The 12,060-nt window shown below is 45.0% G+C and overlaps 1 protein-coding gene across 8 annotated transcripts in view; it reads left to right on the plus strand.

Annotated features, from left to right (window-relative positions):
* The first annotated feature begins 1,023 nt into the window (after positions 1 to 1,023).
* The window catches only part of wdfy3 (WD repeat and FYVE domain containing 3), a 106,000-nt gene continuing 94,963 nt past the window's right edge, over positions 1,024 to 12,060 (plus strand). For 6 of the 8 annotated variants that reach the window (XM_031570686.2, XM_031570692.2, XM_031570688.2 and 3 more), the window contains exon 1: positions 4,429 to 5,645. In XM_031570686.2, coding sequence (XP_031426546.1) covers positions 5,617 to 5,645 — 29 coding nt within the window. In that variant the 5' untranslated portion in view covers positions 4,429 to 5,616. The other 2 variants (XM_031570689.1, XM_031570690.1) reach the window with 2 other exon arrangements.

Below are 12,060 nucleotides of genomic sequence, written 5' to 3' on the forward strand. Positions count from 1 at the left end.
ACAGTGGTACGTCTCATCAGTAATGGTGATGAATCAGAACTCACAGTCTGGCCCTCAACACTGACAAAACCAGAGAAATGATAGTCGATTTCAGGAGGGCCTACACAAACCATCCTACTCCAAGGCGCTCTGTCGTGGAGAGGGTAAAGAGCATTAAGTTCCTGGGGGTACTACTGACAGACAATCTTACTTCTAGCAGCAATGCCATAGCCATCACCAAGAAGGCCCACCAATGGCTCCACCCCTTCCACAGATTAAAGAGAGACGACCTCCCTGCTCAAGCCTTAACCAGTTTTTACAAAGGCACCATCAAAAGCATAGTGACCTATTGTATCACTTCCTGGTTTGGCAACAGCAAAGGGGAAGAACAACACTCACTAACCAGGATAATGAGGACAGCTATTGGTGCCCCACTTCCATCTTTGCTGGAGATATACCACCCACCCTGCTTTCACAGAGCCTTCAGCATCACCAGAGATCTCTCCCACCCTTTCCACAGTCTGTTTTCCCTATGCAGTCTGGAAAAAGAAACAGGAGCATCTGTGCAAGAACCACCAGGCTACTAAACAGCTTTTTCCTCCAGGGAGTCAGACGTTTGAGTCTCACAGCTACCACAATCTGCTTACCCCCATCCATCCACACACTCACTCACACACACACACACACACATTTACTTTCCAACCCCCATTCCCCCAAAAACGACCGTACTTTTAAATACTGTAACTCGTGCACTATGGACATTTTTTTTTCTCAAATGTGTGAGTTTTGATTCACTCAGTGTGACTTATTTTATTGTCTATTCATTGACCATTACTTTATTAACTATTTTGTATGTTACAACTTTTGTTTTAAAGTTGTCTTTTATGTATGAAAATACATACAAATGACAATAAAAGATCATCTAAATCTTAAAACCTAGAGTGATTAGAGTAGCCAAAATGACATTCTTTCATTTGTAAGAAATATAGCTAATATCAGCCTTGCATGATTACTCTGTGAACACTGACAGTCTGCCACTATACCGTGGAGTGGGCTGCCTGAAAGGATGTGACTAGAGAAGAAGAATAGGCCGACATTGTGTGGTCATTTGTGTGAAGGCTGTCTCAGTGCAACTGTTGAACTCTAGAACTCACAGTATCCGATACGAGATTCACACAGCAGATGGCAGCATTTTCTAAGCATTCTTTCGGACGCTGCGCTGTGTTCAACTACCCATAATGCCGAGAAGGAGTATTGCTGGACCTGGGACGAGATTGTGTTGTTGGGATGTTGAGGATTAAAGATGGCCACTATCTGAAGGAACAGCAACATTGACCACTTTTTGAGATTGTGGCATCATGTGTCAATTATGGATGGAAAAAGGAGTCGAAGCGTGCCGTTGACACTCTGCAAATAACCCCGCTGCTCCTGGATTTGGAATTTATCGACCAAAACACAGGTTTCCTGGTGAGTGACAAAATGATATCCGACCACTGGAAACAGCGTTAGCTGGCTAAGCTATTAGGTTAGCCAGGCAGCCAGTTAGCTCTAAACCCCAGATATGCTTCCATCTGACTGCTGCATGAAGAGTTAGCTTGCTCTGCTTCACTGGACACCACCTAACGCTAGCTCCTAGTCAGTGCCGAGATCCGCTTCCAAGGAAAAACAACATTTTAGAAGCGTAGAAGGTAAAAACAATCACATTATGACCAACCATTGCATTTGTAACTTAAGTGATGTTATTATGTGACAGCTACTTAGCTAACGTGAGCTGATGTTGCTGTCGGCTCTATCATATAACGTTATATTAGAATTTAGCCTACAGGGTTTGAGACTTTAATTCGTCCCTCCCGGTGTTTCACGTTTAATACACCAAATGGCATAATGCAATTTACCCTTCCAGTTGTTGTCAATCAATTATTTAATATGTTCAGCATCAGAATATATGGTGACCGGTTTTGTTTATTATTTGAACCAACGTTACAGTAGCACCCTTCAAACGGCCTCCGCTCATAAAAACAAGGTAACGTTAAGGTTAGCCTTCTCGACGGATCCATCCAAGCAGCCCAAAAGACACATTTGGTGACTGCCGCGACTTATTGCTTGCTAGCAGATACTACACAAACGCTGGAATACTAACACTAGAACTAGATAGTTGTGTAATATTGGTTTCCAGAGGATTACGCTAGTATTTTGAAATCGGTGAATATTTATTAGAATGAGGCCATAGGGACAAATAGCTTCACCTTCACTAACTAACCAGGAAAGCCAGGTTGGGGGTTGGTTTGTGTGTAACGCTAGGGTATGCAAGTATGCAAGTCACTGATAAACAAATTGACGTTCAAGCTGGCCGTATCAGATGCTGTATTGCGGCTTGAGTAAGTGTGCAACTGTAACGCTGGGTATTGATGGATGACTTTGTATTTTCCCAGAATGTCTCTTACGCAGACGCATAGGCTATTACGCAGTGTCAGTCATGGCTACATCTTAATAAAAAGCGAGCAATGTATCTATGCAGTCAGTGTAAATCGGTGGGATTACTATGCAAGGGAATTTGTAAACTCTGGTGCCTTAGTTGCGTGCTTGGATTTCATGTGTGCGATCTTTTAGTACGCAAAGAGGTAGTTCGATTCTACATTTCCCAAAAATAAGAGCATATCTTTAGAATGTCACTGATTGACACACACCTCAGGCTCCGAAAAACCTCTTGCGTTTGTGAGTGCACTTGTTTTCCCTCTGTTCTTTGGCCATACCGCTCTTCTGCCTTCTTTCAGGAAGCTCACAATTTCTGTATCATCGCCCAAACGACAAATGGGATAGAGAGTGAAAACCTTCCTCATTGTTGTTGTGAAGAACACATAGCAGTCACACACTACTGTGTGTGATCTCCAGTGGAATGAAGATTACCCAGTCAGCATCACTTGCTCAAAGTGACTGATGCCAAGAAATGATCTAAAAATTTGACCACATGTGGCAACACAGCAAGGACTTTCTTGACCCCAGAGCTGTGATTGCTATAGCTGGTATTCTTGCATTTAACGAGATGTGCCTAAATGATGAAGATCGGATTTATTTAGACTACTAATTTACTATCTGTTGAGTACAAGTAAAGATAGTACCATGGTTTTCAGTGTAAGGTTCTATCTGAAAGAGTTTAGTTGTGCCACTGCACATCATTTTTCTAACTAGTTTGAATCTGAATGAATATAGCCAATTTGTCTTGTTACGGTATAGACAGATGCATATGCTGATGCCTGTAGATGTTTTGTATTCCAATGAACCATGAAACAGGCATGGCATTGTTTCCAGTCAATTATTTAGACTTAGTTATTGCAGTTCTTAATGAGTGTAACTGTGTAGGATGGGCTACAGATACTATTATGTTACTCTATTAGTAGTCTGGTGTGGTGTAGGAGTATTATTGTAGAATAACACAGTCTATAGCTGTGCTGTTTAATCTCATTTTTGACCTGTTTGAGTGACGGCCACTGTCTTATCCAAATGGCCTGTTGCTTGTCTGTGGTGTACATGTTGTGAAAACAGAGATTTCACAGTCAGAGGAAGGGTACTGTTCTGAGCTGTGCTGTTGGCTCCGTCTTCAAAGGTGTCACACTGAGATGGAAGTAGGAAGTTCTCGTGTCATGTGATAAGCCCCTGCATCATCACCGTTCCTGCTGCAAGTGAAACAGACTGCATGGCTTTATCACGGCCAAGTATTTGTTAAAAAAATATAGGCCTAGGCTTTATAGCCTAATTTGTTTCACAACGCTGCCACTACCAAAGTAATTACGCATTGAGCCTGTTATCCCTGTGGAGAACCTATTCTATATTTTTTATGTTGGTCCAGAAGCTCTACCTGTTGTATTTTCTCTTAGTATTAGTCAGTGGGAACCGGTGCTAACGGTAAGCTTGGATAAATGTCACAGCTCCCCAGGAAGCCTGAGTTCTTACAGGCCAGTAATGAAGAGGCATGATCAGGCTGATTCGCTCAGGCTGCCTCCTCCTCTGCCCGCCCCAGACGTCATGGCCAGGAAGCGCTGGCTGACTTAATTGCCCAAATTGGATGGGATGGGATGGGACGCGTGGCTGAGGAAGAGAGTGCTCTCTGACGTTAGGGCACACGTACCGGGGGTTAGAGGCAGAGAGGCAGGGTCTGCGAGCCTGTGTTGACTGGGTATCTGGCTTCATGAATACAACTGCTACCAACATTAGGGCTACTACTGCTACTGCTAGTTTTACTGCTACTGCTAGTTTTACTGCTGCTACTACCACCACCACCACCACCACTACCACTCAGCACAAGAATAATAGTAACGACAACTACGCAAAAACAACAACAACAACAACAATAATAACAATTCTTGCATTTAACAAGATGTGCCTAAATTTAGCAATAATATACCCCCCCCCCCCCAAAAAAAAATACAGGTCAATGTTCAGCTCTAATTTTATGCTCAACCTGTCATTTACTTTGGATACATTTAGGCTGGGATGGAAGCGGAGATTTCTGTAAATGATTTACAAGAGATTAAATCAGCTTGGGTTGGTTGCTGGGGCTTCTAGCGTAATGATGAGACAGGAGGGTTGTAAAATGTCCCTGCTGTTAAAATGTAGGATATTCTACCCACTGTCTGAATAGGGGAGGCACCCTAATGACTGGTTTGATGTGGTGTGAAAGAATGAGTAGGGGACCACACAAATAATGTGTATTTAAATTGTACACTTTCACAAAATTCTGCATTAAGTCAAACATAAACAGATCAATTGTCACACGAGACAAGTAAAAGATTGTCTGGTACGGGCAGTTATATTACTGGTTGGGATTGGGTCAAGTTGTTGTGCTTACTCGTGGTGATGTCCCCTGTTAATGGGAGAAACCGTGTGGACTGTCATTCTGGCATACTACATTCTCTGTCTACAGAGAATATTAGATGTGTCTGTGTGTTTCCTTGTCTGTCAGGTTACGGTTTTGAAAATCCAAATCATGGCAAAAAAAAATTCCCTCCCCCAAAAATGTTGATGTGTGAGGCGTCAGCAAACTGCAGCAGCGAGCAGAATATTTAATGAAGGTTTCCGCCTGCTGCTCGCTTCCCACCCGTCCCCCCCTGTTATTGTGCCCAGATGGTACGGTCTGGTGTGACAGGGCCCACCCGCATGTCGGGAGTCAGTGACAGGGGGGGATCAGCTGTGCCAGTCCCTGCAGGCCGCACCGCACGTTGGCACACCGAGTCTCCTGGCACTGCCAGCAAAAGGGCCTGGCTCTCTGTGCTCTCTGTCCATCGCTCCCCTTCTGCGCTCGCGCAGACTCCCTCCCTCCCCCCTACCTACCTCACTCTCCTCCACTCCCTCTGGTGTGTGCTGCTCCCTCTCCATCCCTCCCTCCCTCTCTCACTCACTCACTCACTCTCTCTCTCTCTCTTTCTCTCTCTCTCTCCTCTTCCTCATCATCTATCCCTCTGTTTTTCTCAGTGTTTCACAGAGCACTGCCTGGAGTCATTTAGCCTGGAGCATTTGATCGATCAAATCAGGGGCGAATCCTTTTTGTTATTAGTTTGTTGTTGTTGTTTTTTTTGTATTTTGTATTTTATTTTTTAATTTTAACCATCTGGAGCATCCTACCCTCCACCGTGAACAGAGATGCTGGCAGAGCACCGGGAGAGCAGCAGGTATGGAAAAAAAAATGGCCGATCAGCTTGTCGCTGCGGTGACAAGGGTTTGTTTACAGTTTCAGGAGCTTTTTCCTGCCGTTTATGTTTTATTGGGCTGCGTCAGTGACTGTAAAATGGCTTCTTTGGTGTCTCTGTATCAGCGGTAGTGGTACTTGGACTGATTTGTCGAACAGGGGAAAGGTTTTATGGCTGTAAAATACGGTGTGTTATTGGGCTATTAGCCTAGTTTTTCTGCCTGATAAGACATATTTTTATCACTTTCAGACCATACTCCCCACTTTCTTCCTGAAATAGCTTATCACATCATAAAGACTTTCCATTTAATCAACAGGATGGCTGTTGTTTATCTTTCTTTCTGGTCGCCATTTTTTTTGTCGGTACTGGTGATTTTGTTGGTGGAGATTTCTTTTTTTCGGTGGTGCTGTGGCAGAGAGCTCCAACAGGGATACATCTGCCAAAAGCATGGCTAACATGTTCAGATGCACATTATTTGATTAGTGATCAGTAAAATGTTTGTCGGTCATTTTACGGATGACCCAGAGGTAACCTTATCTTCATTTGAAACAGAACTGTTTTTGAGATGAGTGGCATTGCGACTAGAAAATGGAGACATTTTGTTGCATTGTCTGCTAAATTCATCTGCCTTAATGTAAGCTAATAGGTTTCTGTTTATGTAATTAATTTGAATCTTTCATGCCATGAGCTGCCCCTGGCCTAAACTGGTATTTCCTGGAGATTTGTGGATACGGTTTTCCTTTTGTCCTTTTAATAAGATGAATTTGGTGAATGGATATGCATTCTGCATATGCAGGCCATGAAGATTGATGAAATTTGCTGCCAGCAATAAAGTCAGGATGGATTCGGTGGAACCAGAGGAAGTGATGATCTATGAGCTCTTAATGACATTGTGCAAAAATGAAAAAAAAAAAAGATAGGAAGGATAAGGTCTAGCTCACAATGGTCAAAGCAATGACTTCCTCTAGTAGTTTGTGATTGTTTTTTGTACAGGCCTAAAATAGGCTTTTCATCAAATAAACCAGAACTGCAGCAAAGGCCTCCCATTTCGGGCTTTTTTTTTTTTTCCATAGACAGCACTGCACAAGCATTGACTTGCAGTGGCCAGGCCTGATGGTTGGTTGTTGAGTCGGGTCAGGGCAGGCTCCAAACTTCAACCAGATTGTTTTGGTGGGTCGTGAGAGGATTGTGTATTTTCTGTGACGGGAGCACAACTTGTGTCAGGACAAGCCAGTAAAGTGGCCCAAGCAAAATGACAGGGCCTCCACATCCTGTCCCAGTGTTTGTTTCTCTCTACATCTTCACAATGCTTAGCTGTCTTGGCATCTCCCCACAGGATTCTTTTCTCTCATTGTGTGTGTGTGTCAGTGTGTCTCTGAGAGAGTGAGAGAGTGGGGAGTCCCAAAAACCATAACAGAACAAGAGTGTTTTTGCGATTACATCACTTCAAGCTCTCCGGGGCGTGTTTTTGGTCTGTGTGTGTGTGTGTGTGTGTGTGTGTGGCAGAGGGAGGGAGGAAGGGTGTACAATGCTCCCCCCTTTCTTTGGAGCCTGTCTCCTTGCGCTGCCTTCCCTAAAAAACAGGCCTGCTTTCAAACCTACCCAGCATTCCCAGACACTCACTGAAGCTGGCAGCGCTGTAAGAGAATGCCATGAAAGACTTGACAGGACAACAAAGGAGGAAAAGATAGAGGGAAAAAAGGCCTAAAAGCCTTTAAAGCACATTTGCAGTGTTTCTGATCATTTGAATAGGCATTCTCAGCAAACTGTCTTCATATTTGCCCTGGGAAAAGCTCAACTTGTGTTTCAGCAAGTCAGGTGTAAACTCTGAAATTTGTGAAGGGAGTTCATTGCTGTTATTAGCCATATGTTAGCTATGGTCGCTAACAGACAGGGAAAGCACTATTAGGCTACTCACTACGCTGTCATTGATTGCCCTCATTGACACTCCTGTGTCAACATCTGTGATTAACATGGGCTGATGCCTTTAATTAAGAGTTGGAAATCAGAAGTGTTCCGTGAAAATCCATCCCAGATCCTTGCAGACGACCTGCTCCACCTGTAGGTTTGGTGGGATTAGTGACCTGAATCCATAGAGTAACTCTTCAGCAAGCAGGCAGAGAGGATTGGGTTGTTTGTCACTGGTAAGCCCAAATGTAATTTTCCTAGGACATGTAGGAACCGCCCCATGACCAAATGGATGACGAAGGATTTGAGAGCTCCTTTGTGTTGTTTTTCAGACTAAAAAAAACAAATTGAACAACACCGGGCGTGCGCTCTGCAGAAACCTTTGGTCACCTAGCTCATCAACAGCTTGACCAAGCAGTCTCACCTGACAGCTGCCGCACATAACTTCCAGTCTCCTGTCAAACAGGTGACAGACATCCCCCTGCTAACCCTCTGCCCATCCCTCCAGCCTGTGTGACAGTTGTCTCAAGGCCTCCAGCAATAGCTGGCTAATATCGATAGCAGTGACAGTCCTGGGATGCCTTGCCAGAGGTTATCTGGCCTCATCTGAAAGCATCTCCTTCCTTTCCACCTCTGTGTAGAGAGTTCACTCCCGTATGCGCTTTTCCCCCCGTGTCAGTGTATAATGCTGAGACTATGCTCAGAATGTCATGTTAAGCAAACGCCTCACTGTCTGTGCTGGTTTGGGATAATAACAGTCCTATCTGTTGCCACATCTGTTGGGATTTGCAAGCAGAGACAGGCCCCAAAGACCTCGCCGTGGCTGATAAGGGCAAGTAACCTGTTCTTTTGAAGTCACAGAACTTTAAAGAGTCGGTCAGGGGCTCAGAAATGGAAAATTGTTTTTCTTTTGAATGTTAATGGATACTTTCAAGTTCTCCTCAGGCTCATTCAACCCAGAGCAAGGTGTCAGTGTGTCTCTGTGCTAAACAGTGGCGCCAGGCCGTACCGCGGTCGGACTCTGCTCGGGGATAATCAGCGCTCTATCTTTAGTGTCGCATTGTCTCCAGCTTCACGTGCCTAGTGTGAGGAAGAACAATGAGCCGTATGTAACCCAGGAAACTGGTCAGGAGGAGGAGGAGGAGGAGGAGGAGGAGGAGGAGGAGGAGGATAGTTTCAGGCTGGTGAGAAGTTGCTGCTGCTGCTCCTGCCCCTGCGGTCTGGCCTCATGTTTCACAGCTCGACTCTCCTTTCTCGCTCCCTGCACATCTGGCCACCTTTGGTTTTGTTCGTGTTTGGGGTTTGGGACTTTGTTTGTGTGTCTGTGTCTCTCTCTGTGTGTGTGTGTGTGTGTGTGTCTGTTTGTCTGTGTGTGTGTGTGCGCGGTGCTGGCCCGTGTTTACATAATTTTGAACATAGCCATGTGTTCTGACCCCCCCCCCCCCCCCCTCCCCACATACACACACACACACACACCTCTTCAGTCCTCCGTCTGACATGACGTCATAAACCCTTTTGTGTCTGGGCAGCCTCCACATTGAAAGCAGCGAACCACAAAGCCTTTACGCGACTGTGAGCTTCTGCTCTTCCTCCCCATCACACACACACAAACACAGTGGATGGAGCAGTGAGACCATCTTATATCGCTTGACATGTTTTGTGTTTCTACTCTACTATAGTGCCGAGTAAATAACAACAGGTTCAATCGGACTGCTGTTGGCAGCACAAGGCAGCAATTGGGGGGGCGGGGGTGAGGGGATGGCTTCTCCCATCTCCAGATGTGGGGCAGATTCTGGTTAGAGGCCGCCGATGATGGGGAGTCTGGGGAAGGTCACGCCATCACCGCCTCTCTGTTGCACCTTAAAGGTGCAATAGCATGATTTTTGGAAGTTAACAAAAGCTTTGTAGAAACAATGTTCCCTGAAATTGTGCATTTTATGAATACTGTTGTCTAGATATTTCTTAACAAAAATACATATTGCACTTTGAAAGTGACCACAGAGAATGACAAGACGCACAAAGCCTCCCTGCTCTTGTTCCCTTTTATGTTGACAGAGCAGGATGACACTAAGTAGACACTCAATGCCTTTGCCTTGGTGTCTCTGGAATCGTCACAGCGATGGCGATCCTCTTGTCATGCCCTCAGCCAATAGTCAGCCAGCCGACTGACGTGTGTGTGTGTGTGTGTGTGTGTGTGTGTGTGTGTGTGTGTGTGTGTGTGTGTGTGTGTGTGTGTGTGTGTGTGTGTGTGTGTGTGTGTGTGTGTGTGTGTGTGTGTGTGTGTGTGTGTGTGGCAGACGCTCCTGTGGTTGTGAAAGAGTCTGAGTCAGTGGAGGAATGCAGCGCCTCTTGTGAAAGCAGACCTGGGGTTTTGTGGTCATGGACTCTGCAGACGAAGGCTGATTCTGCATTGGCCTAGCTGCAATAGCATTCGTGTCTGGGGGGATATATTCACTACGATAAGGCCATTTTTTAAAACGTGTTGGTTTGCTGTAACATCCAAATAAAAAAAAAGGTCAATGCGTTTTTTTTCCCTCTTCTCCCAATCACCCCCCAAAAAATAACTAAATGAAGGCACTAGATGCGGGGCAAGGGCATCAAGGCTAGAGGGGGGGGGGGCAACAATGGCCATGGTCCTCATGACGGCAACTGCAAAATGGCTATAGAATGGAATCCATGAGGCAAGTCAGCATGTCAAAGAAAACTGCTTCTTTTCGCCACTGACAACCTCGCACCTAATGACAGAGGTACACCTGCGTCTGTTTACCTCAGTAACTATAAATAAACTGTAGAAAATGTTTGTACAGTTAGTGTTTTACCTGTCTCGATCTTCTATCTCAATACTGGACCAATTTTGATTGTTAATTGTCCTTAGTAAAGGTTTGGACCCAAAAAGATCTAAAAATAGGGCCCAGTTTGAAAATTCCAGAAGTTTCCCTTTAATGTTGATTCCCTGTAGACTGTACAGTGTAGAGGGTGAAGTGCGTGTTAGTTGGACAGTAATCCCTTGCATGTGATTTTTAGATCAAGTGTCTGTGTTTGCCACATCACAAGTCATGTGGAAGTTCACATCAAATCTGCACGATTACCAGACCAAAGTGAACTCGTTGTTCAAAACACGACGCCACAACATTTGTTTCAAAATAGCATTTTAGCTAGTCCCCTGCCACCCACCCCCACACCGATATATGACACAAGCACACCAACTGGCAGCACAGTCCCCCTACAAGTCGTCAAGAAGACCAAGCTGTTCACCATGTCAGTTTGATCAAAGCCATTTGGACATGTGTTCACTTGCCTCCCCACCCCACTCTCTTACTCGTCACGTCACGTCACAGGAAGGAACTCCCAGTGTGAATGGGCAGCTAACCCAGCTACAGAGGCACTGTATTGGCAAAGGAAAAATCACGCAGGTCACATTCCAGAGTACCAGACCAGAGGACCAGAGTAGGCCAGATGATGGTTTACTATTTTGTGCTAGTACTTAGTACAATGTAGTATAATATTGTAACTTTCTTTTGTATTCAACCTTTCATTAAATAGTTTGATCAGTGGCTGGGACGGAGCGCCCTCACTATGGTTGAGCGTCTGCTCAGACTGCCTATACCAACAAGCCTGGCTCTTTGGCATTGCGGTCAGGTTTGGTACTCCATAGACCTGCGCTCAAGGCCAGGTGGGGAGACTGCTCTCACCCTTCGCTGCAGTTGCCATTTGGTTTAATAAAAGCAAACAAATTAACAAGGAAATAAACAGCACAGAAGAAACTTTGAATTTGATATGAGGATGTCCTGATTTGATCAGCATGGTTTCAATTCCAGTTGGGCTAGTTAGACCAGTGTTGTTTGGACCAAGAGCACTGCTACAGGATGTCCGTCAGCTGAGCTTACGTTAGTGAAATCAGCCTCACTCCAGAGTCCAGACCAGACCGGGGTGGGGAAGGCCGGCAGGATGGTACTGGTACATTTAGGAGATAAACTGTTATTTTCTACTCATTACCTACTTATTACTGATAATCGTTATTAAGAATGCCACTGTGCCACTGTGCTGGTGATTGTGTGTAGTTCTGCGTCATCACGCCTGAGTGTGAAAACAACATGAAGCAACTGGGCACACACCCACAGTAAATTAAGCCAGGACACACACACATACACACACACACACACACAGAGACACACACACACAAAAACAAATACACACACACACACACACTCTTCTATACACACATCCACATGCAACATCTTCACATGGGGTACATTTTTTTTCTTTTTTAGGCAGCTGACAGCAGATTGTGAATCCATTATGGCGGGTGTGCCATCTGTGGGCAGACCTGTCATAAGTCATGGAAAATGCTATGCAGTGACAGGGATGGTCAAATCCCACCAGATATGTTGTGTTAGCTGGAAACAAGTATCCACAGCAGATGTTTATGACACACACACAAACACACACACACAAACACACACAGGCGCACGCACGCATGCATACACAC

This window comes from Clupea harengus, chromosome 7, assembly GCF_900700415.2.
Source record: "Clupea harengus chromosome 7, Ch_v2.0.2, whole genome shotgun sequence".
NCBI lineage: Eukaryota > Metazoa > Chordata > Actinopteri > Clupeiformes > Clupeidae > Clupea > Clupea harengus.